Below are 27267 nucleotides of genomic sequence, written 5' to 3'. Positions count from 1 at the left end.
CGCGCGCGCGGCGGCGATTCGCGCCCTCCCGCCAAAAGTGCGAGCGGCCAATAGCAACGCAGCAGCCCGCCTCGCTTTGCTTCCCGCCCTCCCCGCCCTCGTCATCCTGGGAGCGAGCGGCCAATGGAAAGAGGGGACTCGCTATCGAGGTAGCCAATGAGGAACCGCGACAACGTCCTTCGCTTCGCGGGCTCCGGAACCCGCCCCTCAGTGAAGAGGAGGGGCGGGAAAGGCGGGAGGACGAATAGGGAAGCTCTCGCTCCCGAACAGCCAATGGCAGAGAGGGGGCGAGCGCTGGAGGATGACGAAACGAAATGAACCGCGTGTTTTTAAGGCTGCTCTTCCCGCCCAGCAGCTTTAAGGCGGGACGGCGAAGGGAAATCCCGCCCTCGCGCCGGAAGGGGCGGAGCCACGTGCGACCATAGAGAGATAGTCAATGCGGAAATAGCCAAATTAACGGGGGAAATTGAAGAACAAGGTTATGGAACATTTCAAAAAGAATGGAAGAAGTTTATGTTGTACATAGGAAAGATGTGTGTGAAATAGAGATACCGGAAGAATTGAAATAAACTTCATAATGTATAATATAAGTACTTTTATTGGACTAATAATAATAATGACAATAAGTACAATGTAAACAAAGCAACCAATGGTGGTTGCAAATAATATATAGATAGACAAGAATTGTATTTATAGAAGGGTTTATTTATTTACAGACAATTTATGGACAAATGGGGATGTGGGTGGCGCTGTGGGTTAAACCACAGCCTTCGAATCCCTGCGACGGGGTGAGCTCCTGTTGTTCGGTCCCAGCTCCTGCCAACCTAGCAGTTCGAAAGCACATCAAAGTGCAAGTAGATAAATAGGTACCACTCTGGCGGGAAGGTAAACGGCATTTTCATGCACTGCTCTGGTTTCACCAGAAGCGGCTTAGTCATGCTGGCCACATGACCCGGAAAAACTGTCTGCGGACAAACACCGGTTCCCTCAGCCTACAGAGCAAGATGAGCGCGCAACCCCAGAGTCGTTCGTGACTGGACTTAATTGTCAGGGGTACCTTTACCTTCAGCAGCAGTTACATTGTTACAAGCTTGGGGGAATGACCCCCTCCCCACCTTAAACCCAATATATTAATAAATGCCAAGATTTTGCAGGTGGCACTGTGGGTTAAACCACAGAGCCTAGAACTTTCCAATCAGAAGGTCGGCGGTTCGAATCCCCGCGACGGGGTGAGCTCCTGTTGTTCGGTTCCTGCTCCTGCCCACCTAGCAGTTCAAAAGCACGTCAAAGTGCAAGTAGATAAATAGGTACCGCTCCGGCGGGAAGGTAAACAGCATTTTACCTTTTATGGACAAATGTGTAAGCAGAACAACAATATATGGAATGGATAAAGACAATGTGAAAAATTTGGAAGCGACATAAAGTCAGTAGTCAGCTCGTAGGAGCACACTATAAATGTAAAATGTAATATAATATGTATTTGAAGTATAAAGTTTGGAAAGCTAATAAAGATTTATAAAAAAAAACAATGCTCCACCAAGGAAGGTAAGAGGCGGCCCCTGGGCGGGCAGGGAGGACTACGATTGGTGCGTCTCCGCCGGCGGCACTGCGTGATTGATCGCTTGGCTGGTGCTGAGTGTGCCCGGGAAAACGGCGCCTGCCGCTTCTTAGCTGTGGCTGATCTCTTCAACCGGGTCATCATGCACTCCTACAGAATCTACAGGCTCTCCACAACCCTCTACTGACAATTTAACCAGTCTGAGACATAGCACATGTGACAAGCTAACAAATGCCCCCTCCTGCCCCACTGGGTTTCCGGTGTGGCCTTCACAGATACTGGCACAAATTGGGGAGGGTGGGGTGTTATATATCTCCTTGGTCAAAAGCCAAGGAGCCAATGGCTGCTGAGCTGCGCCCCTCATTGTGAGGTCTGAGGGGTGATGGAGATGCTGCCATTGTGAGGCCACAAAAACATTGGGCAGCTGAGAGGGTATAAATGTTGGCCAAGTCAAAGGCCGAGGCAGTTGCCTCAGTGGAGGCACTCAGCTCGGGTGGTCCCCTGCCCCGTGGGGCAAGCTGGCCGGAGGAAGGAGGCGATTGCCCGGCGCTGGGATGCTGTGGAGCAAGGAGAAGGCAAGTTGAGGTTTACTTGCTGGTGGGATCGCACTTGAAGGTGGATGAAATTCAGCTCTGAAGCAGGGGGAGGTCTGGCAATGGACCTGGCGCGGCTGTTGGTGGTGGACGGATTGCCGGAAGGTTTGCATTCAGTGCCTGGTTGATGCCGCAAGGCTACAAGACTGGCCGAGGGGATGCAAGCGGGTTTGGAAGCCTAGTTTGTTTATTAACAGGCGGACAAGCCGAGGAGGGAAGCTGCCCCTTTGGCGGCGGGTGAGTGTCCCTAGGCGGATTCTGTGGTGAGGGAAAGTTGCCCATCGGCTTCTAGTGGTGGCGCCTAGGTGAAGCCAGGTTCACATTTGGGGATGTCAGCTGGCCGATCCATTTGTGAACGCTATCTGGTGACATTCACCTGTGTCTTTGGCCCTCAACCTAAGGTCAACAGACCTACCTTTTGAGAATGTCAGCTTGCTGACATTCGTAGAGCTCTTGACCCTACGTCGACGGCCAAAGCGAGGAGGGCAACTACCCGGCACAGCCCTAGAGGTGGAAAGCAGGGGAACCGGTGTAGTCCCATGTGGATCTACCGCTTCAAACTGGTGAACCTCCACTTCTGCAACCTGCCTGGACGGGGCAGGCCAGTCAGGGATGAAGTTGTCAGACCAAAGCCTGTGGAAGAGTCTGGGTGGACGCTGTGATAGTCGCCATCCCATCAACGTGTTTGCCTTTGCCTTTCAGGGACATCCAATGGCGGCGAGGTTTTCCCCAAGACCAGATGGTGGCGGCAGGCTGGCAAGCGGAAGGAGGCGATCGCCTGGCGTTGGGATGCTGTGGAGCAAGGAGGAGGCAAGGGGTCTGGGTGGACGCTGTCGGATGGTGGCCACCCCACTCATCTGTTTGCCTTTGCCTTTCAGGGATGGCTGGAGCCGGCAAGGTTTCCCCCGAGACCAGCCGTGAAAGTCATGAAGAGAACCGCAGGACTTAAGCCAGACAGCTCCCATTTTCTAAATAAATGGCTTTCTAATTTTTATTAAAAATAAACGTTTTCTGAAAAGAAATCTGTGTTTTGTGCCATGTTTTTATTGTATGGGAAATCTCTAAGTAGTGATGTCACAGGAAGAGGGGCTGCACCCCCTTGTGACATCACAGGGAGTTGGTAGCCAATGGCCACAGCTGGGGAAACATCTGCACAGCCCTCCCAGGCCTCACAATGGGGGGGGGGGTCACCTCGCTTCGCTTCCCGCCCTCCCCGCCCTCGTCATCCTGGAAGCGAGCGGCCAATGGAAAGAGGGGACTCGCTATCGAGGTAGCCAATGAGGAACCGCGACAACGTCCTTCGCTTCGCGGGCTCCGGAACCCACCTCTCTGTGAAGAGGAGGGGCGGGAAAGGCAGGAGGACCAATAGGGAAGCTCTCGCTCCCGAACAGCCAATGGCAGAGAGGGGGCGAGCGCTGGAGGATGACGAAACGAAATGAACCGCGTGTTTTTAAGGCTGCTCTTCCCGCCCAGCAGCTTTAAGGCGGGACAGCGAAGGGAAATCCCGCCCTCGTGCCCGGAAGGGGCGGAGCCAAGTGCGACCATAGAGAGATAGTCAATGCGGAAATAGCCAAATTAACGGGGGAAATTGAAGAACAAGGTTATGGAACATTTCAAAAAGAATGGAAGAAGTTTATGTTGTACATAGGAAAGATGTGTGTGAAATAGAGATACCGGAAGAATTGAAATAAACTTCATAATGTATAATATAAGTACTTTTATTGGACTAATAATAATAATGACAATAAGAAGTACAATGTAATCAAAGTAACCAATGGTGGTTGCAAATAATATATAGATAGACAAGAATTGTATTTATAGAAGGGTTTATTTATTTACAGACAATTTATGGACAAATGGGGATGTGGGTTAAACCACAGCCTTTGAATCCCCGTGACGGGGTGAGCTCCTGTTGTTCAGTCCCAGCTCCTGCCAACCTAGCAGTTCGAAAGCACATCAAAGTGCAAGTAGATAAATAGGTACCGCTCCAGCGGGAAGGTAAACGGCATTTTCATGCACTGCTCTGGTTTCACCAGAAGCGGCTTAGTCATGCTGGCCACATGACCCGGAAAAACTGTCTGCGGACAAACACCGGCTCCCTCAGCCTACAGAGCAAGATGAGCGCGCAACCCCAGAGTCGTTCGTGACTGGACTTAATTGTCAGGGGTACCTTTACCTTCAGCAGCAGTTACATTGTTACAAGCTTGGGGGAATGACCCCCTCCCCACCTTAAACCCAATATATTAATAAATGCCAAGATTTTGCAGGTGGCACTGTGGGTTAAACCACAGAGCCTAGAACTTTCCAATCAGAAGGTCGGCGGTTCGAATCCCCGCGACAGGGTGAGCTCCTGTTGTTCGATTCCTGTTCCTGCCCACCTAGCAGTTCGAAAGCACGTCAAAGTGCAAGTAGATAAATAGGTACCGCTCCGGCGGGAAGGTAAACAGCATTTTACCTTTTATGGACAAATGTGTAAGCAGAACAACAATGTATGGAATGGATAAAGACAATGTGAAAAATTTGGAAGCGACATAAAGAAGTCAGTAGTCAGCTCGTAGGAGCACACTATAAATGTAAAATGTAATATAATATGTATTTGAAGTATAAAGTTTGGAAAGCTAATAAAGATTTATAAAAAAAAACAATGCTCCACCAAGGAAGGTAAGAGGCGGCCCCTGGGCGGGCAGGGAGGACTACGATTGGTGCGTCTCCACCGGTGGCACTGCGTGATTGATCGCTTGGCTGGTGCTGAGTGTGCCCGGGAAAACGCCGCCTGCCGCTTCTTAGCTGTGGCTGATCTCTTCAACCGGGTCATCATGCACTCCTACAGAATCTACAGGCTCTCCACAACTCTCTACTGACAATTTAACCAGTCTGAGACATAGCACATGTGACAAGCTAACAAATGCCCCCTCCTGCCCCCCTGGGTTTCCGGTGTGGCCTTCACAGATACTGGCACAAATTGGGGAGGGGGGTGTTATATATCTCCTTGGTCAAAAGCCAAGGAGCCAATGGCTGCTGAGCTGCGCCCCTCATTGTGAGGTCTGAGGGGTGATGGGAAGCCTCCCCAGGTGCTGCCATTGTGAGGTCACAAAAACATTGGGCAGCTGAGAGGGTATAAATGCTGGCCAAGTCAAAGGCCGAGGCAGTTGCCTCAGTGGAGGCACTCAGCTCGGGTGGTCTCCTGCCCCATGGGGCAAGCTGGCCGGAGGAAGGAGGCAATCTCCCGGCGCTGGGATGCTGTGGAGCAAGGAGAAGGCAAGTTGAGGTTTACTTGCTGGTGGGATCGCACTTGAAGGTGGATGAAATTCAGCTCTGAAGCAGGGGGAGGTCTGGCAATGGACCTGGCGCGGCTGTTGGTGGTGGACGGATTGCCGGAAGGTTTGCATTCAGTGCCTGGTTGATGCTGCAAGGCTACAAGACTGGCCGAGGGGATGCAAGCGGGTTTGGAAGCCTAGTTTGTTTATTAACAGGCGGACAAGCCGAGGAGGGAAGCTGCCCCTTTGGCGGCGGGTGAGTGTCCCTAGGCGGATTCTGTGGTGAGGGAAAGTTGCCCATCGGCTTCTAGTGGTGGCGCCTAGGTGAAGCCAGGTTCACATTTGGGGATGTCAGCTAGCCGATCCATTTGTGAACGCTATCTGGTGACATTCACCTGTGTCTTTGGCCCTCAACCTAAGGTCAACAGACCTACCTTTTGAGAATGTCAGCTTGCTGACATTCGTAAAGCTCTTGACCCTACGTCGACGGCCAAAGCGAGGAGGGCAACTACCCGGCACAGCCCTAGAGGTGGAAAGCAGGGGAACCGGTGTAGTCCCATGTGGATCTACCGCTTCAAACTGGTGAACCTCCACTTCTGCAACCTGCCTGGACGGGGCAGGCCAGTCAGGGATGAAGTTGTCAGACCAAAGCCTGTGGAAGAGTCTGGGTGGACGCTGTGATAGTCGCCATCCCATCAACGTGTTTGCCTTTGCCTTTCAGGGACATCCAATGGCGGCGAGGTTTTCCCCAAGACCAGATGGTGGCGGCAAGCTGGCAAGCGGAAGGAGGCGATCGCCTGGCTTTGGGATGCTGTGGAGCAAGGAGGAGGCAAGGGGTCTGGGTGGACGCTGTCGGATGGTGGCCACCCCACTCATCTGTTTGCCTTTGCCTTTCAGGGATGGCTGGAGCCGGCAAGGTTTCCCCCGAGACCAGCCGTGAAAGTCATGAAGAGAACCGCAGGACTTAAGCCAGACAGCTCCCATTTTCTAAATAAACGGCTTTCTAATTTTTATTAAAAATAAACGTTTTCTGAAAAGAAATCTGTGTTTTGTGCCATGTTTTTATTGTATGGGAAATCTCTAAGTAGTGATGTCACAGGAAGAGGGGGCTGCACCCCCTTGTGACACCACAGGGAGTTGGTAGCCAATGGCCACAGCTGGGGAAACATCTGCACAGCCCTCCCAGGCCTCACAATGGGGGGGTCACCTCATTTTTAATAACTGCTGAGGTGCCCCCCCCCATTGTGAGGCCAGCGAGGGCTGTGCAGATGTTTCCCCAGCTGTGGCCATTGGCTACGGGCTCCCTGTGATGTCATAGACATCCACCAACTCCCTGTGATGTCACAAACGGACATGGCAAATGAGGGGAAAGAGGCAGTTTCTGGAGGGGGGGGAGCAGCCCCTGGAGTCTGGGGGCAGGCAGGGCCAGCTGGAGACACAGAATCGAGTTGCCAACATTTGTGCCCTGTGGGCGCATCTCACCTACGCAGCTGCCAATAAAATAAAATGAAATCACGATTGCTTTTGTCAGCCCACCACTTATAGGTGGTTGGAGATATGGGAGGTGAATTCAGAGGGAAATGTACTGTAAAATGACCCCACAGGGAAAGCAAACCCTCCAAGTGCTCCTATTTTCCAGGGACAGTCGCCCCAGTTTCTAATTTGATCCCAGAATGTCGTGGCGCTACCTGAAGGAACCCTGAAGGGAGACTGCAAGTGGACTTCTGCTGGATAGCAAACGATGGAGCATTTCCCGTCTGTCACCATTTGAAGTCTGTTCTTTCCACATTTCTTTCAACTCTCCATTCACCACTCTGCATGTGAATTTCAGGAAGACACATCATCTGATGAAACAAGCTGTGTTCCAAGCAGTTTCACCAAAATGAGGGGAGGAAACATCAGGACCCATTTGCACTGTCCATTGGAGGTGGTAAGATGCCGCTTTAAACAATAAAACAACGATCAGGGTGGCGTTACAACGGCTACTGCAAACACAAGATACTATCACCAAGGCAACTATATGTAAATAAACAATAAAGGTCCACTGAAAAGGCAGATATACTTTCTTTCCCAAATAGGTTTTATCTTTAACACTCGCAAAAGCAGTAAATAAAGAATTCACTTGTACTGTATCAGTGGTTCAGTGCTCATTTCTTCTGTTTCCAGACTAGATTTTATATTGAACAATTGCATTGGAAGATGCAGATTCACTGTTCCAGGAAACTCCCCAGCCAGGCAAAAGCATTTGAGGAGGGTGCAGAGCACGCTGGGTGAAGCCGGGCTTAGCCTGGGGAGAATCCTGAGCGGAAGTTGCAAGTTGGTGGCGACGACTGCCTCTTGTGACAGAGAGTTCCATGGTTCACCTCTGCTATATAAAACTATATGAACCTTAACTGGGAATAAGCTCCATGGAAGACAATACTACTTTTTTCTGCGCAGAAGTGTGTAGGATCGCTGTTAGTTACTAATTACCTGTTTTTAAAAATGAAAATGATCCAGTTAAGATACTAACCAAAAGCACCAGAAAATCCTTTGTAGGAAAACTGAAAACGAGACATGGTTTTATGAGTTGCATCCCCTGCCACATTCAGATAACCAGCTTTATGCAACTTCAAACATGGTATTTTAGAGCCCTTTGTGTCATCCAGGAGAGATTGTGAATCAGTACACCAGAGACCCAAGAGGCCCAAATCATATGCTTTTGCTTGGTGGGGTGGTGGGTGCGATTTAATATGTTTGCAAACCTTGATTAATCACACCAGTTAATCATTTGCAAATTACAGGCTTAAAATCTTGTTTTTCACAGTCACAGATATTCAGCACACTGATACAGGGGTTTATTTTATTTTATTTAACATAAAGGGGCAAAAAGGCTGGTTTCTTAAGAGGTGGGCATGTCTGAAGGGCAGAAAACAAGCTGTCAAATACACTCATGTTCCTCTGAATCCTTGGCAAATTCCTACAACTCTCCTGTGAAGACTGAACGCCAAGCACCATAACAGGGTGAGAGTTTTGAACTGACAAATCAAAAACTGGGGCCAGCCTTTCAAAGGAAATGTCCACACAGTGTAACAGTTATGGCAGCCAGGAAGACACTTTTAGATTCCCTGTAAAGACAGCTGCACATAATTCATAATCATAATTCATAATATCACTCGCTCTCTTATCAAGTAGCTTATTAAATGATCACCAAAGATAAGTGACTTCTTTATCAGCTCGAACACGGGATGTTAAAGAGTTTTAAGAAATTCAACAGCTTAGAATGGCAATATTCAATAGCTGAAACTGTACAAGGGGAAATCTTTTCTTTTAACATGACACACAGAAAATGTTATAATTAAAGATTATAATAAAACCACACAAATATTAACACTCTCATCCACATTAAGCTGGTTTGAATTTTCAGGTAGGCATTAAAAATAGACCCAAACATTGCCTTTTCCATTTCAAATTGCACCCAAGATTAGACAATTGTCCGAGGAAGATGATCTGGCCTTCTTGGACCTTTGTTTCCCAAAGGGATGAAGAATACCTATCCACTGATTTCAAGTGACCCACAGCCAATCTTTTGTCACACGATACAAAGAATACTATAACAGAATGTGAGTGTTTTCCAGACCCAGATCTGTGACATGCTTCTGTTCTTCCAAGCATTATCTGGCCTTGTGTTATGGACACGAAACAGTCTCAGAAATTAAAAAGTTGATGTGGAGGCGAAGGACACCGAGTCCCAGTAACCTTGCTTCTGAACGCTGCCAGGGTCTAGGAGGAGGCCAGGGTCTGTGCAGTTTCCCAAAAGAATATTCCTCTGCCATCTTCCAAAGGCCAGACGCACGTTTCCCCCACCTCTAAAGGACCATTTGCAGGCTCCAGAAGCACGACTTGACTTGGTCACTCTTCAGAATTTAATTCTGAGACGCCTTGTCTAATACAGGGAGTTTTTCAACCAGCGCTCTGTGGTCTATATTGATACTAGCTATGAGCCCGCCTTCGTTGCCATCTGAACCCGTGTAACTGATTTCCTCCCCAGCCAGTGTAGTCATTTGACCTCCTAGTGCCTTCAGCACGGCATTGCCAGCACAGATGTCCCACTTTTTGATGTACGTCACATGAATGTACACATCGGCTTTTTCCTGATCCTTCTCAGGCACATCCAGGAGCGAGAGAACTTTGTATCCTGGGTAGGAGATAATTGAGAGCTCATTACATATATTTTACAAGCAGGTGTGGGTGTGTTTGAGCTACTCCCTGTAGGCAGTCCATGCAAAACTATGCTTCTTTACGCAAAGAAAATTCTTAAAACTTTGGGTTTAGTTAAACAGTTTGAAAGCTCGCTCAAAACTTGATCAAACTACAGCCTCTCTCGTGGGTTATGTAATGGCATACATACACCCATGGTCACCATCACCAGTGTGGAGATTTGGGCAGAGAACACTGTTCACTGCAAGTGTGTGACTAAGGAGGTGGTTTGCTCTTACCCAGGACTCCCTGTCTGCAAAAGAAAGCACAAGAGACAACTGCTGATTCAGGGTAAACAGAAGTCTTTGTTTTGCAGGACACACCCTTTGTCCTGGCAGGTACAGTGCATCCTGGACGACTCCAGGCACTGATATGGAGACTGAGGAATTGTGCATGCTAGACCCACCAACAGTGTTTTGGACTCTCCCAACTCTATGGTCTACTAATGACCCATATTTATCAAACTCCAAAAGCTGCTGGTATTCTTAGTCTGAGAAAATATTATATAATGACAGTTTTTTTAAAAAAAGTAGGTATTTTACTACTTATTGATTTTTATATTTTTATTTGTAGTATTTTTGATTTTTTTTTTACTGCTTTTATTTTGTTGTGCATGAAATTTGGTAATAGTACAGCTGAACAGCAGCATGTGAAGAGAAATAACTGGGCAGCCTTGCAAGGCAAACCTGACACAGGACCATTTTGCAACCTACTTTCATTTGGTAGTTACAGAGTAATCACAGAAGCAAGGAAAAAACCTAAAGAGTTTAACTCCCATCAGATATGGCAACGTTTTTACTGTTCACCAACCATAAACAGTGTCCTGAGAGAGATTATATATTTCTAAATTAACTATTTGATCACTCTGTTGTCTGGAGAACTGTAATCATTTCAAACGCTTAAACTGGCAACCACTCCTGAACTAATTTGCCAGGTGATACAGCTTCCCAAACTGTTAATCTTTCAAAGATCCACTACCTAGTGAAAATTTAGCACCTCTCCACATCAATTAAGTACCTTCAGGCTCAAAAGATTCCATCAATGGTGTCTCCGGAAAATTTTACATATCACTCGGAAAGACAGGCAAACTAATGTCAGTGTACTGGAAGAAGCAAAGTTCACCAGTGTCGAAGCAATGATTCTTCAACATCAACTTCATTGGGCTGGTCATGTGGTTCGGATGCCTGATTATCATCTTCCAAAGTAACTACAGTCGTACCTTGGAAGTCAAACAGATTCCGTTCCGGAAGTCCGTTCAACTTCCAAAACGTTCAGAAACCAAAGCATGGCTTCTGATTGGCTTCAGTAAGCTCCTGCAGCCAATCGGAAGCCCTGTCAGATGTTTGGGTTCCAAAGAACGTTCGCAAACCGGAACACTCACTTTTGGGTTTGCAGCATTTGGGAGCAAAAACGTCCAAGTACCAAGGTGTTTGGGATCCAAGGTACGACTGTATTCTATTCCCAACTTAAGAATGGAAAGCAAAATACCAATGGACAACAAAAGAGGTTTAATGGTGTTCTCAAGGCAAATCTTTAAAAATCCAGTATAAGCATGGGTAATTGGGAAACACTGGCCTGTGAGCATTCCAGTTGGGGAGTAGTCTCTACCAAAGGTGTCATGGAATTTAAAGAAGCACAAACTCAGGGAGAAATGAGCGAAGAGGAAGGCATGTTGTAGAAACCCTCACTCTGATCAACTCCCGCCCAGAAACCTATGTTCCCACAGTGCAAGGATGTGTGGATCCAGAATTGGCCTCCGCAGTCACTTACAGACACAGCGTTAAGACCGTGTTCATGGTAGACAATCTTACTCGGCTATGAGGGATCGCCAAAGACAATGGCAGCAACCCTATATACACTTACTTAGGAGTACGTCTCACCAAACTCCCAAGGAGGAGCTTACTTATGGACAGGACTGCACTGTTAGCTACGCCTGCGTCTCTACCCCTTACGTCTATAAACACCATGTCCTCTGCTCTCATAAATTAGGGAACTTAAGAACTTTGACCACATCTCACACTGCAACCATGTACATTTCCAGTGCACTAATTATTTCTGCATAAATAAAATGAGGGACAATAGATTCAAGAGAACAAACCTGCTCCTCCAGCTTTAATGATGGCAGTTTTATTTCCAAAGGTCTGCCAAGCAAGCTGCCTGACTTTCCCTTCATGGGAACGGGAGACAATGATCGTTGGTGTCTGCTCATTGTAGGAAGAACGAGGCTTAATATTTGATCCTCCGCCAACCATCGCCCAGGCTGCAAAACAGGCATGTCATCAGTGGACAGTGGGTGGGAAGCTGGGCCTTCCAATTGCTTGGCAGATAAGGGTTTTCAGGGCTACCCAGCTGTATTTGGCAAAAAAACCCTTATGCTTCTGTATTCCTATTTCTTCCTGAAGTTCAGGAAGAGCCACCAAGCCCAGTTCCAGGTTTCAGCATTGCAGGGATTCGACTTGATGATCCCTTTCCAATTCTACAGTTCTACGATTCTATCTCTTTTGTTATCTAGTATGCATACATGCCATTCCTTTGGCCAGCACATCTCACATGGAATCACAGAATGGTAGAGTTGGAAGAGACCCCAAGGATTATCTAGTCCAACTGGAATGTAGGAATATGCTGGTGTCACATACAGGAAATCGAACCTGCAACCTTGGCGTTATCAGCACCACACTAGGTCTGGGTGATGTATCAATATATCGCCCAGGACCGGTATGAGGAGCAGTCTGCGATGTTGGTTTCACTCAGTGGTATATCGCTCATGAAACCACTGCACTCCCAAGTCCCTCTGCTAGCAGCGCAACTGCATCCAGAGGGTGCTGCTAGCAGAGGGACTCAGAAGCACAGCAGCATAGCTGTCAACCTTCCCTTTTTTTGCGGGAAATTCCCTTATTCCAGCGCCGTTTCCCGCTGCTATCCCGGATTGTCAGATATCCCGTAGACTGCCCCCGGGACAGGTGAGGCTGCTGATCCCTTATTTTCAAATCTGAAAGTTGACAGCTATGCACAGCGGCTTCGCCGGCGATATACCGCTGAGTGAAACCGACATCACGGTCTGCCCTCATACGGAGCAGAGGGAGAAACAAGCACATCAGCAAGGCGCCAATACAGCTTGTTCCTCCCTCCACATCTTTAAACTGCTTGGCTGAGGGGTGCCCGGTTGCTACTTCCCTTCAGCCAAGCATTTAACAGAGCCCCCAGGTCGGCACTGGCTTGCCCCAGCCAGCCGTGGAGTGGGGCCTCCATGAAACTGCCCTTCCCCATCTGAGCAACCTCGAAACCTCAGATGCATTGGATAGCTCAGCTGGGGTGGGAAGAGATTTCTTCTATGCCCCAGGTGCGCAAAGCCCGATGCTGCTGTGGGGTTGGATCTCTCAGATGGGGGACGGTTGAGCGATCCAATACTGCAGATGGGGTGGGATGAGGAGTCGTCTTCTACGCCACAGCTGAGCGAAGCCCGATGCTGCTGAGGCGTCAGGGGTCACTCAGCTGGGGTGGGGGGAGCCCTCCTGCCCCCCCCCCCCGCTGAGCAGTGGCCTGGACCAGCTGCATTGGCCCTAGCCTGTAAGGCACTGGGGTGAAGGGGCCCCAGCTCCGGCAGTGAGAGCTGTGGCAGTTTCACCCTACGTCTAGCCAGCTGGGACCAATGCAGCTTGTTTCAACATCGCAGTATATCGCCAAACCACAATGTCTGGCTGGTGATACATCGCAGTGTTGAAAATCTAACATCGCCCAGCCCTGCACCTATAAGGTGCCACAGCATCAACCATAACAATAACAACAACAACAACAACAACAACAACAACAACAACAACATTTTATTTACCATATTTTTCGTTCTATAGGACACACTTTTTCCCTCCTAAAAAGCAAGGGAAAAATTGTGTGTGTCCTATGGAGCGAATGCAGGGGGGAGGCAGGCGGGAAAAGCCCCCAAGAGCCGCACACAAGCTCCGTGCGCTCTTGCGGGCTTTTTCCCCAGGAGGGAGAAGGGACTATCTGGCCGCATCAGTCCCTTCTCCCACCTCGTAGAAAAGCCCACAGGAGCCACGCACCCTTTAAAGAGTGTGCGGCTTCTGCGGGCTTTTGCGAGAGGTGAGGGCATTCCCCCACCTCCCAGAAAAGTCAGGTGAAGCCGTGCAGCCCTTTTAAAGAGCGCACGGCTTCTGCGGGCTTCTGCAGGAGGTGGGGGAATTCCCCCACCTCCCACAAAAGCAGAGAGAAGGTGTGGGAGAAGTGCACAGGCTGCATGCTTCTGTCCCCTTCTCCCCAAACTGTGGGCTTTTGCGGGAGCTGTGGGCTGTCCGCTGCTCCCAGAGCTGGGGGGGGGGGGGGATCATATTTTTTCCCTTGATTTCCCCCTCTGAAAACTAGGTGTGCCCTATGGTCAGGTGCGCCCTATGGAGCGAAAAATACGGTATATCCCGCCCTCCCCAGCCAAAGCCGGGCTCAGAGCGGCTAACAACAGTAAAATAATACAGCATTCTAAAATCAATTCATTTTACCCTGCTGAGGGTTAGGAATCATACATCACTATTCACACCATTGTGAATGGAAATAAAACTATGTCACATACCTGTGTATCCAGAAAATGGCTTGTGTATTACTCCTATTACTGGCTTGCCATTTACAGCTGCACAGACCATAGTAGTAACATACTGTCGAAGATTCTCTGAAGGGAGGATAGGAAGAATGTCAACACTTCTCATTTGTAAAGCGTAAAGCACAACACTAAACTAAACTAACTTTTAAACCAGATATGACAAGGCAAGACACCAACCTGAAAGGTGTAAAATTAGAAAGTAAATCCAACTTTGGGTATTTGTGTATTATATCATTTTGATTGAATAGTATTTCTGTACGTACACAGTCCTACTCTGCTCTTCCCCCTTTCAATCCTAGGCTTCAGATATTGTATTTACTTAGCCTATGCATAAGAGCTAACACAAAACACAGTCTGGATTTAATATCCAGCAGAAATTTCAACATAAATCAGAATGCACTTAAGACGGCAGTAATTGAACACCAATTATTCTTTCATGTTCAACAGCTTAACTCTCTTTGCATATTTGAGTTCTTAAACTGTTTCCCCTTTACTCCAAATCCCTGAAGAAATTATGCTAATAAAATATTTAAAATATTGCTTTGTTTCATCACTCAAAGAGCTGGTTCAGTGTAATGATTTGGTGTTAAAGGAAAAGCCTTCTGCCTTCTGTTAAAGGAAAAAGGACCCCCTCCTCTGCTCACATTCATTCCTTCAACTTAATTACTGCCTCTTTTGCAGAAACCATTGTGCTTTGGAGGTAATGGCAAACTATGGTTCATGACTGACATGAACCCGAAGTGAACAGAAGGAGAAACAGGGAGTATGCGAGCACAAGGCTTGCTCCAACAGGGCCAGATCGAAACAATAGCTTGGAGTTAACATCTGAACCTTGCCGTAATGACAACCCAGCATGGCCAATGGTCAGGAATGCTGGGAGTTGTAGTCCAGCAATGTCTGGAGGCCACCATGTAGGCTGCTATTGTTCAGTTGCCTGGACAGCATCCTGCAACTTCTGGCAGTTTATGGAGCTATCCAAAAATATGTCACGTCACACACAACCAATCCCCATTTCAAGCAGAAGCCTGCAAGATTTTTGTTCAAGCGTGACATAGATCTATAAACAAGTCCACACATTAAGTAAAGATAGAAAAGAAGCCACACCCAGGATCACTACAAAAAAACCACAACCTACTGTCTTCTAATTCCAACCTGATTTATGCTGCAAACCACAAAGGTCTCACTCCAGAAGCCCATGGGACCATTAAAAGGTGCAAAGTAGTTTCCCACAGGCAGCATTATCCCATGATCAGACAAATTCCTTCCATTTTTGTATAAGAGAAAGGCTAAAGGTAAAGGGACCCCTGACCATTAGGTCCAGTCGCGACCAACTCTGGGGTTGTGGTGCTCATCTCGCTTTACTGGCCGAGGGAGCTGGCGTACAGCTTCCGGGTCATGTGGCCACCATGACTAAGCCGCTTCTGGCGAACCAGAGCAGCGCACGGAAACGCCGTTTACCTTCCCGCCGAAGCGGTACCTATTTATCTACTTGCAGTTTGACGTGCTTTCGAACTGCTAGGTTGGCAGGAGCCAGGACTGAGTAACAGGAGCTCACCCCGTCACGGGGATTCGAACCGCCGACCTTCTGATCGGCAAGTCCAAGGCTCTGTGGTTTAACCCACAGTGCCACCCGCGTCCCCCAGAGAAAGGCTAGGCTTTGTAAAATTAAAGTGTATGAGCCATAGCATACAAGCACAATATTAAAGTTAATTCCACCCCCAGTCATGATAGGGAGCTGCTCTTGTGAGATGCCATTGTAAGGGGTGGGGTGCTACAAAGAGTAGCAGTAAGCCAAAAGTAGCTCAGTGCTGGTTACCTGTATATTCCTGAGTTGCATCCAACGGATCAATCCACACAGTAACACTGTCTGCTTGGACCAATTTGGGCTGAATTTGGTTCTTTATAGCTTCAGGAATAGTTCGGTCCCAAGAAATTATCTCCTGGTCATCTGCATCTACATGTTCCTCTGTGTTTATCTAATGACAAAGAGAGAGTATGTAATTAAATAAGCATGTAACTGTTGCAATACTTCCATTCCTTCCCTGGAACTTTCACCTCCAAAAGAGCATGCATACAATATTTTAATGATTACAGGTGACTGCTCAAAAACTCCACTAAATTTCAGTATGCCAATTCAATTCTTCTCCCAAACAGTTTTGTTTCACAACGTGCCATTTGTTTTTCACACAGTATGTATCCAGAAACTTAACCCGTTAAAAATTAGAACAGCTATAAAATGCAGTAAAAGCATGTACACCTACTCTTACAAGTTTTGTGAAATGCAAATTGTAATACAATAAAATACCATTAAAAAAATAAAAGAACCAATTAAAATCATCCTGCATCAAGCATAGCCCACTATGGTTGCTACAACAGGCAAAACAATCATTAAGCCAAGACTATCAGCAAGTTTCAAGTGGCCTGTGGGGGAAAACAGTTTGGGATCTATTAATCCTAAATACACCTTATTTTTTATTTTGCTTTCAACAAATATGCCAAAGCAAGTTCAGATCAATTCAGATTAGGTAATCCAGTGAAAGGAAATTTCTCTACAGTGCAACAATGTCTTACACACACTTATATATATATCTGCTTCATCTGTTACGCAGTCAGGATATATTTACCAACTTCACAGAAGTTCCACAACCGCCAAACTGCCATGCTTAAGATTCCCAGAGATGGAGATTGCATTCACTTGAGACAGTTGAGAATGCGAAACTCCCATGGAGCAATAAGAAAGAAAACCCAGCCGCAACATTATTTACCAAATGGTTTAAACCCAAATCCAATGAAATAATGACCGGATTTGACCATGCTTAGCAAAATGCAAGAGTCAATCCTTTAATGTTTATGGTATTTGTTCATAATACAGTGGTACCTTGGGTTACAGACGCTTCAGGTTACAGACTCTGCTAACCCAGAAATAGTACCTCAGGTTAAGAACTTTGCTTCAGGATGAGAATAGAAATCGCGCAGCGGTGGCGTGGCAGCAGTGGGAGGCCCCATTAGCTAAAGTGGTGCTTCAGGTTAAGAACAGTTTCAGGTTAAGAACGGACCTCCAAAACGAATTAAGTACTTAACCCGAGGTACCACTTTAATTCAAGAATTACAATAAAATTTCCTTTCCCCCAGTTCATACGTGTGTGTGTGTGTGTGTGTGTGTGTGTGTATATGTACCCCTGCCCGTACGGGCCAGTCGTGTCCGACTCTAGGGTGGTGCGCTCATCTCACTTAAGAGGCCGGGAGCCAGCACTGTCCGGAGACACTTCTGGATCACGTGGCCAGCGTGACGAAGCTGCTCCGGCGAGCCAGCACCAGCGCAGCACACGGAAACACCGTTTACCTTCCCGCTATAAAGCGGTACCTATTTATCTACTTGTACTTAGGGGTGCTTTCGAACTGCTAGGTGGGCAGGAGCTGGGACCGAACAACGGGAGCTCACCCCACTGCGGGGATTCGAACCGCCGACCATATGATCGGCAAGTCCTAGGCACTGAGGTTTTACTCACAGCGCCACCCGCGTCCCATATATATATATATATATATATATGGGACGCGGGTGGCGCTGTGGCACAATCACACCACCACCCTGCACAAATAAACTCCGTAGCCAAGACTCTCATCTCCAGAACCAAACGCCTGGCTGACAAAGACCACTTGACAACTGAGTTACAGAATCTCTCAAATGTGTTAATTGCCAATGGATACCAGCAAAACAGGGTTACGAAGCTAATCCAAAAAGAAACACCCCCCAAAAACCAAGACACAGAAGAAAACAATGGCATGGCCCTCCTTCCTTATATCAAGGGCACTACAGATAAAATTAGCAAAATCCTCCATAAACACAATATCAAAACAGCCTTTTGCGCCAACCAAAAAATAGCCAATATCCTCAGAAACCCCAAGGATAAAATCCAGTTGGAAAACCAAGGGGTCTATGAAATACCCTGCAAAGTCTGCCCAGCCACGTACATTGGACAAACAAACAGACGAATAAATGCACGTATCGCAGAACACAAGAATGCCGTCAAAAAAGAAGAAAAAACTTCCTCTCTTTTCCAACACATGAAAGAAACAGGACACGAAATTAATTTTGCAGATTCCAAATTGCTCTCTAACATGGAACATCACCACAAGAGAATAATCATGGAAGCCATCGAGATAGAGAAACACCCTCACAACATGAACAAGCGTGACGACACATCCCGCTTGGCAGACATCTGGAAATTAGCCCTCCCCACAAAAACTGACACCAGATCCAGAGGCACACAGAACGCCATCACCAATCAACCACACCAGACCCAAACCCAGACCCTCTCCACAGATAAATTACAGACACCATCCAGTAGCCAAACCATGGTGGCACCTCCGGATGCTGCACCCCCCTGCAATCCCTACACAGATCTGGCTGGCACAGGCCACAAAACCACAGCTCGCCCCTATACACGAAGCCAAGCCAGAGCACAACTACAGCCATCTTCTCAGAAAAACTCTTCACAAAGTTCAAGAGGTCAAGACACAAAGGCTTTAGCAACTAATCCACACCTAATGACCCACCTAAGTGGTACTCAGGATATCACTCAAGAAATCACTCAAGATATCCCTCAAGCAATTAAGGAACAAAAGAAGAAAAGGCACACTAGCCTGGGAACTTCCTCTCTGCCCAGAACATTGGAGGCTATACAACACACCTCCTCAACAGTATTTATAGGAACTCAAACACTGAGATCCTGCTCTGTTCCAGTAACAAGAAGCCGAAAGCACCAGCCTGAAGATGACGAGTGAGACCTCGTCGAAACGTCGCCTAGACACCCCAACTTTTACACGGGAAGACACCCGAGGACACCAAAACCTGCATTCCTGTACCCGTGAAAATCTACGAAAGCATATATATATATATACACACACACACACACACACACACACACACACGACTGCTGTAACTGTTAGCTTTCTTCTTGCACCTGTTAAATGAGCATCTTAATGGATTCTTCCATGTTCACACATGAGGAGCAACAGGGGGAATGAACAACTCCATGCCCCCCTCTTTGCTCACTACGAGTTGAAGAGAGAAGCATCCAGTCTTTGTGGATTTTAAGGGTTCTAAACAGGCAGGGAGTCGAGGAGGCTCAATGTTTCAGAGGTTTGCCCTCCAACGCATGGAGAGCAATGCAGGGGCACAGCTAGTCCATTCATCCCCACCCATGCGATCTTCAGTGCTAACAATGCCTCAAGAGGATTAATACAATTTCCCAATGTGCGACTTAAAGCAGCAAGGCAGTGCTAAAGTCAAAACTGAAATGAAACTGAGTGTGGGTGTCACATCACATGTAATACGCAGATGTTTTGATAACTGGATTATTTCACAATTCAGACCCTAGTGTGCATTTCACAATCCGGACCTCTGAGCAGTCCCTATTGTATAACTAAGTTCTTCTACCTGTCATACTCTGAAATAGAGGGATGGGGATGGGGAATGGGGAGCAGTAGCTGTGGAGGTTGAAAGTATGAGACTAGGACATACACAGATGAAGAGCCATAGCTCTTTGCAGGCAAAAGGTCCAAGGTCCAACCCAACAACTTCAGTTAGGGCTGAGAGTGTCGGCATCACCCTTGAGCCAGTGCCACGAACTGGACTCATCCACTTCAGCCTGGACTGGGATAGGCGAGCTGGGTAGCACTTCCAGAGACCACCTTCTGCACAGGAAGAGGTCAAAGTGCTGTGGACTCACAGCTTAAGAGTTGTGAGCACCGGATTCACTTCCACAAGAAGACAGTCGTCGCACAGCAGAGTGTAGCAGAGTATAGCAGAGTATAAACGACTCGGAGAACAGCTCTGTAGAATATCTTCTTTATTCTATCTACAACTATTATACAACTATATACAGAGCTAAATAGGTCTAAGCATAAATGAATGCTGCACTGCACTGAGTGTCTGCAGCTGCTCTTAGCAGCAACCTTATCTCTACACACAATCTCTAACACTCAGTCTCTCTCTCTCTCTGACACTGACTGACTCTTTGATGTGGTGCTGGAGCAGAATAAGTAGAGAGCAGAACACGCCTCCTTCTCTCTGGAGAATCAGCAGACTCCTCAGGAGATTCTTGGATATGGGAGGGGTGAAATCTCCTCAGAGAGAGAACACGGTTTCGAATCCTGGAGAGCTGCTACCAGTGAGTATAGACCAGGCCCCACCAAACTCGGCCCTCCTGATGTTTTGGGACTACAATTCCCATCATCCCTGACCACTGTTCCTGTTAGCTAGGGATGGTGGGAGTTGTAGTCCCAAAACATCTGGAGGGCCGAGTTTGGGGGTACCTGGTATAGACTGTATTGGGCATAAACACAGCAAAGACAGGGTGCAACTAACCATCGCCAACGTGGCAGAAACTGTTAAGTAATACACAAAACAAGAAGACTCTTGTGCAACACTGTAGCATGCAAGCCTGGTCTCTTCAAGAGAAGGAGACAATGTACATAGAATCCTTTGCTACAGAGCTACCACTGGTCACAGCACAAAAGCAGTGTCTGTAGAAAAGCAAAACTCTCCAGTTATTGATGTTGCAGCTGTTACATGTGTGGATACAGGAAAGCTGAATTTATCTATCAGGTCATCACAGAGTGTAGTCGGGAACCTTACTAGAGAAAACCTGTTCTGCAGCTTTATGTCCACATCATCTCTCGTTACAGCCTGCCAACAAGTAGAATCAGCTAGCTATAAAATGTAAGAAGTACATACAGTACTCAAAAGAACTCATGGATTATACAGTGGTACCTTGGGTTAAGTAGTTAATTTGTTCCGGAGGTCCGTTCTTAACCTGAAACTGTTCTTAACCTGAAGCACCACTTTAGCTAATGGGGCCTCCCGCTGCCGCCATGCCACCGCAGCACGATTTCTGTTCTCATCCTGAAGCAAAGTTCTTAACCCGAGGTACTATTTCTGGGTTAGTGGAGTCTGTAACCTGAAGCGTCTGTAACCCGAGGTACCACTGTACTCAAATGGCCAGAGCAATACATCCGTTCAGAAGTCTGCAAATCAGGAGGCTCTTACATGAGCATAATGCCCCATTATTATCAAAAAGAGAAACACCTTGATATTGACTCTTGACTCCTCCCTGCTTCTAGAAGTGCTCTGCTTATCAGAATATCAGAGAAATGCGCTGAAAAAACATGGGGATCTTATAAAGTGTTCTAAAGACAGCTCAATAAAGTCTTAATGTGAGATCATAGAATTGAGAGGGACCACTAGGGTCATCTAGTCCAACCCCCTGCAACGCAGGAATCCTTTGCCCAAGGTGGGGCTTGGATCCATGAGCCTGAAATTAAGAGTCTCATGTTCTACTAACAGCTATCCCAGTTGTCTATGGGCATTCCAAAAACAAGGACATAGCAACTGCTAAGGCATTTGGCAGAGGTGACCCAAGGAACCTCCCTCTAGTAATTCAGACAAGTTAGCCACATGTTTTTTTGAGATGGACAGAAGTATCAGCGTTCAGAAATACAAATAAAATTCGGAGGATTAATCCATATGGGGACAGGAGACTTGCCAAAACACCACTTTAGGTAAGTCCTTCTTTTACTCTGTAATACTGGTCTACCCCCAAGAGCTATCCCAAAGATTTTGTATGTTAAATACTTTAAATGAAAAGGCTCTCACAAAATGTTATTACTATTACAGTGGTACCTCAGGTTACAGACGCTTCAGGTTACAGACTCCGCTAACCCAGAAATAGTACCTCGGGTTAAGAACTTTGCTTCAGGATGAGAACAGAAATCGTGCGGCGGTGGCAGCGCAGCAGCAGCGGGAGGCCCCATTAACTAAAGTGGTGTCTCAGGTTAAGAACAGTTTCAGGTTAAGAACGGACCTCCGGAATGAATTAAGTTCTTAACCAGAGGTACCACTGTACTAACACTGTTTAGTCTCACAGGTGAGAGTCACCACCTTTCTCGCAAAGCTAAATGTACACTTGTAAAACTAAACTGTACACTTCTTTTGACTATTCAGGGCCACCCCCACCCCCAATGTGTACAGTCCCTGCTGAAGCACACAATTTATTTTAGATAAGCAAACAGAAAATGGGAAGCAAGGGAAGCAAGTGAAATCTATGCCAGGGGTCAGCAGGAAGGTAGACTGGAGATCTACTGCCAGGTCTCGGGGCTGTTAGATTGGCAAGGGTTTCTGGTTCTCAGTTAACAACAACGAAAATGCCTTCCCTGCCTAAACTAGGTTGGTGAAATGGGGAGCAGGGAAAACAGATTTTTGAGCACAAGGACTTTGAGCTCAGTGCAGTTCCGGTTCTGAAAACAAATTTCCTTGGCTCAGAAGCAACACCACGCTCTTTCATTCTGATTACCATTTTTGTGTGTGTATAAGACGTTTTTTACACACACAGAAAAAAAGTAAAAAACTGGAGTCGCCTTATACAGGGATGGTGAATGCACACGACTTAACTTGCTGCAGCTGCCATGAAGAAGCTGCCGGAACCATTGCAGGCTGAACGCCTTGGCGATTTTTTCATTTCTTAGCAAATGTCTGTGTTGGAGTGCCTGTTTGCCCCAGAAAAGCTAAAGAGCTTTGTGGTTGTTCACCCAAAAAGAAAAGCTCAATGCCTTTCCATTGCCGCTGATCATCTGGATTTTCACTTCTAGGGATATGGCAACCCTAAGTTATAGCTGTACCTTGGTTCTCAAACGTAATCCGTTCTGGAAGTTTGCTTGACTTCTGAAATGTTTGAAAACCAAGGCACGGCTTCCGATTGGCTGCAGGAGCTTCCTGCACTCAAGCGGAAGTCGCGTCAGATGTTCAAAAACTGGAATTTTGGGGGTTTTGGGAGCCAAAATGTACAAGTACCAAGGCACTCGAGAACCAAGGTACAACTACTGGTTTCTTAATTTTGGGTTCAATAAAATAGGGGTCGTCTTATACATGGGGGCGTCTCACACACGGAAAAATGTGGCACCTCTTTTGCACCTGAATCTGGCTGATAGACCTTGCGATTCTAGGGATGAGGGGAGCTGTAGTCCCACAACAGCCAGGGACCCAAGCTTGAGAAACAATGGGCTTGAACAGGGCCGCATTTAGGTTTGATGAGGCCCTAAGCTACTGAAGGTAATGGGGCCCTTTCTATGTCCAGCTGTCCTTTGTCAACAACAAATTGTCACTGGTTTTTTTGTGTTGAGTATATGCTATATGCTAATTTATGGACCTCATAGGTATCAAAGCCATTTGCACATGCAAAATGTAGGCACCCTATATATAGAAATCAGCAAACCAGTGATATTTTAGGGAGCAGACTAGCAGGTGGGGCCCTTTACTTACATCATAGGAGCCTACACAACACAAAACACTGTTGCTTTTTGTAGGTTTTATTATATTTGTTTTTTATCTTATATTTTGGAAATGTACATCCAGTTTTTTTCCTTTCAATTTTTTGGGGGGCCCCCAAGAGCAGGGGTCAGCAAACTTTTTCAGCAGGGGGCCGGTCCACTGTCTCTCAGACTTTGTAGGGGGCCAGGTTATATTGGGGGGGGGGGATGAACAAATTCCTATGCCCCACAAATAACCCAGAGATGCATTTTAAATAAAAGCACACATTCTACTCATGTAAGAACACGCTGATTCCCGGACCGTCCGTCCGTGGGCCAGATTTAGAAGGCGATAGGGCCGGATCCGGCCCCCGGGCCTTAGTTTGCCTACCCACGCCCAAGAGAGTGGGGCTGCAAGCTATAGCTTGTTTAGCTTATATGTAAATCTGCTTGAGCATCAGACTGGAACGTGGGAGTACAGTGGTACCTCAGGTTACATACACTTCAGGTTACAGATGCTTCAGGTTACAGACTCTGCTAACCCAGAAATAGTACCTCGGGTTAAGAACTTGGCTTCAGGATGAGAACAGAAATCGTGCTCCGGCGGCGCGGCGGCAGCAGGAGGCCCCATTAGCTAAAGTGGTGCTTCAGGTTAAGTACAGTTTCAGGTGAAGAACGGACCTCCAGAACGAATTAAGTACTTAACCTGAGGCTCCCTCAGCCAATAAAGCGAGATGAGCACTGCAACCCCAGAGTCGGCCACGACTGGACCTAATGATCAGGGATCGCTTTACGGGGCACCAGGACAAATTAAGTACTTAACCTGAGGTACCACTGTAATAATAATATAATAATTTATTATTTATACCCTGCGGCTTCCAACAGAACACTAAAATACAATAGAGTGGTACCTCGGGTTAAGTACTTAATTCGTTCTGGAGGTCCGTTCTTAACCTGAAACTGTTCTTAACCTGAAGCACCACTTTAGCTAATGGGGCCTCCCGCTGCCACTGCATGATTTCTTTTCTCATCCTGAAGCAAAGTTCTTAACCCGAGGTGCTATTTCTGGGTTAGCGGAGCCTGTAACCTGAAGCGTCTGTAACCCGAGGTACCACTGTAACATCAAAAGCTTCCCTAAACAGGGCTGCCTTCAGGGAGAGCTGAGTTCGAATCCCCGCTGGGCCATGAAGGGCAGCCGCCACCTCTTAGCCTCCCTACCTCGAAGGGTGATTGTGGTGGGGATTAAAAGAGGAGGTGGAGGTTTAATAAATATCATTTAAAAAAAAAAGAGGAGGTGGAGGAGACTTTTGTGCGCCGCCTCGAGCCCCTCGGGCGAGGAAAGGCGGCCTACACCCTCACCTGCACCCCCGGGAAGGCGGCCTTGAGCAGGTAGTACATCTTCCTGTTGGAGAGGACGTCCCCGCTGGTCATCTTCTCGTCGGCCCCTTCGCGGGTCTTGCCCTTGGCCTTCTCGTTCAGGACGTTGCTGTCGCGGACCCGCCTCACCTCGGCGCCGCCCCGGGCCGCCGCCGCCACCGAGGCCGCCAGCAGCTCCCGCAGGTCCACGGTGCCCGAGGCCGGCGGCCCGCCCGCCGCCTCGGAGCTCCCCGCCGCCGACTCCCCTTCTCCTCCTCCGCCGCCGCCCAGCATGAAGAAGGCGAAGCGGCCGGCCAGGATCCCCGAGTAGAGGTGGTAGAGGACGCCCAGGCCCAGCAGGCCCACGACGGCCATCCCCAGAGGGGACAGCCGGATCCCCATGGGCGCCATGGCCGGAGAAGGAGGCGGAGAGGCCCGTCACCGGCAGCCCATGGCGGCCTCCTCACGTCGCCTCAGGCGGACGGACGCGGCCTGCACATCCGCGCCGGCCTGCTGCCGTTGCTAGGCGCCGCTCCGCTGCCGACGGCGCCGCTTCTGAGGGGGAGAACTACAACTCCCGTCGTCCTCCGTCGTTCGGCCGGCCGGGAGGGGCTGATGGGAGTTGGAGTCCGCCGCAGCATCCGGGTTACTTCCGGGGCGGGCGATTTTGACTCAGGGAGTGCGTGGCTGTTATTACGGACCACAACTCCCGTCGTCCCCGGCCGTCGGCCGCGCTGGCTGGGGGTTGATGGGAGTTGGAGTCCCGTCAGCCGGCGTAAGTGAGAGGCGGGGCTGTCTTAGTGGCTCCCTAGCAGAGACTCTCTCCGCGCCTGCGTGTGAGCGGGTATGAGGTAGGGAAATTGCGCCACCTAGTGGCGGGGTTCGGGAGGACTACAGCTCCCGGCAAGCTTTGCCGTCGCTCACGGCGGCTGGGGTTGATGGGAGTTGGAGTCCAGCGGCGTTACGGTGGCGTAGAGATAAGAAAAGTGAAGAGTTGCCCTCACCATGGATATTGCAAGTCTGCGAAGCGGCATGGGATGTGCTCTCAAGCAGACATGCCCAGTGGAAGCAAATGAAGCCACCGCCCTTTCCTCCTAACACCTCCACCTGAGATTCAGAAGGGGAGGAAAGTTTATTGCCTTCGCATCCATGGGAGCAAAGAAAGAAAGAAAGAAAGAAAGAAAGAAAGAAAGAAAGAAAGAGGCAAATCAGAAACATTCCGCAACAATTCGCACCCGTTTTAGCATCTCTCTGCCTCCTAAACTGTGAACACCGAATGCTGTGAACCGCCCTGCAATCTACTAATGAAGGATGGTATACAAATTTAATAAATGGGTGGCATTGTGGGTTAAACCACGGAGCCTAGGACTTGACGATCAGAAGGTCGGCGGTTCAAATCCCTGCAATGACGGGGTGAGCTCCCGTTGCTCGGTCCCTGCTCCTGCCCACCTAGCAGTCCGAAAGCACATCAAAGTGCAAGTAGATAAATAGGTACCGCTCCGGCAGGAAGGTCAACGGCGTTTCCGTGTGCTGCTCTGGTTCGCCAGAAGCAGCTTAGTCCTGCTGGCCACATGACCCAGAAGCTCTACGCCGGCTCCCTCGGCCAATAAAGCGAGATGAGCACTGCAACCCCAGAGTTGGCCATGACTGGACCTAATGGTCAGGGGTCCCTTTACTAAGGAAATTCGTTCCACCCAATTTTGACACGGAAGTCTGTATCTTTGCAGAGGCTCGATCTGTTCTGAAATCTCATGCATCAACAACTAAGAGTACTGATTCTGCTCTCCAAGACATTTTGCTATTTGAAGCAAAATATAAAATTGAGGGTGGGGGGGCTCCTTTTCTTCCTCCCTTGGTCCCTGACCCACCAGGGCTGCCACCTCCTCCTCTGCTGCCTGAAGCAATTGCAGGCAGCCAGGAGAATCAGTAATAATAATAATAATAATAATAATAATAATAATAATAATAATAATAATTTATTATTTGTACCCTGCCCTTCTGGCTGGGTTTCCCCAGCCGCTCTGGGCGGCTTCCAACAAAGATTAAAAATACATTTAAAAGTCACACATTAAAAATGATGAACGGAAGGCAGCGGTAGAAGAGAAAAAGGAAGACAGAGAGGGGTAGGCAGTGGCATGATGCAGGCGACAAGCGCAGGAATGGCATACTTTGGGGTGGGGCACAGATTGTACTCCCAGTTGTACCCAGTCTGCCGCCTGAGACAACTGTCTCACAAATCCAATGGGAGGGCCGGCCCTGCAGCTGTCTGTAATGCAGGAAACTAGCCAAAACGCATTGGCAGGGGGAATATAACAGTTGTATGAAGCTAACTATTGTGGTTGAGAATAAGAA

General features: G+C 48.0%; 1 protein-coding gene across 3 annotated transcripts; it reads right to left on the bottom strand.

Annotated features, from left to right (window-relative positions):
• Positions 1–580: 580 nt before the first annotated feature.
• Positions 581–25485, bottom strand: BPNT2 (3'(2'), 5'-bisphosphate nucleotidase 2). Of its 3 annotated transcripts, none has more exons than XM_077936663.1 (5): positions 24919–25485; positions 16070–16229; positions 14227–14322; positions 11746–11907; positions 581–7349 (listed from the first exon to the last, which is right to left on the bottom strand). In XM_077936663.1, exons 1-5 carry the CDS (start codon positions 25324–25326, stop codon positions 7249–7251), a joined length of 927 nt encoding a protein of 308 aa, XP_077792789.1. In that variant the 5' UTR covers positions 25327–25485; the 3' UTR covers positions 581–7248. The 3 variants fall into 3 exon arrangements, with proteins under 3 accessions (XP_077792789.1, XP_028606049.2, XP_028606050.2); XM_028750216.2 differs by lacking the exon at positions 581–7349 and adding an exon at positions 8237–9585 and having other exon boundaries at positions 24919–25479; XM_028750217.2 differs by lacking the exons at positions 581–7349; positions 11746–11907 and adding an exon at positions 8237–9585.
• Between the last annotated feature and the right edge of the window lie 1782 nt (positions 25486–27267).

This window comes from Podarcis muralis, chromosome 12, assembly GCF_964188315.1.
Source record: "Podarcis muralis chromosome 12, rPodMur119.hap1.1, whole genome shotgun sequence".
Classification (NCBI taxonomy): domain Eukaryota; kingdom Metazoa; phylum Chordata; class Lepidosauria; order Squamata; family Lacertidae; genus Podarcis; species Podarcis muralis.
The sequence above is the reverse complement of the archived record's forward strand: the minus strand, read 5'-3'. Positions and strand labels throughout refer to the sequence as shown.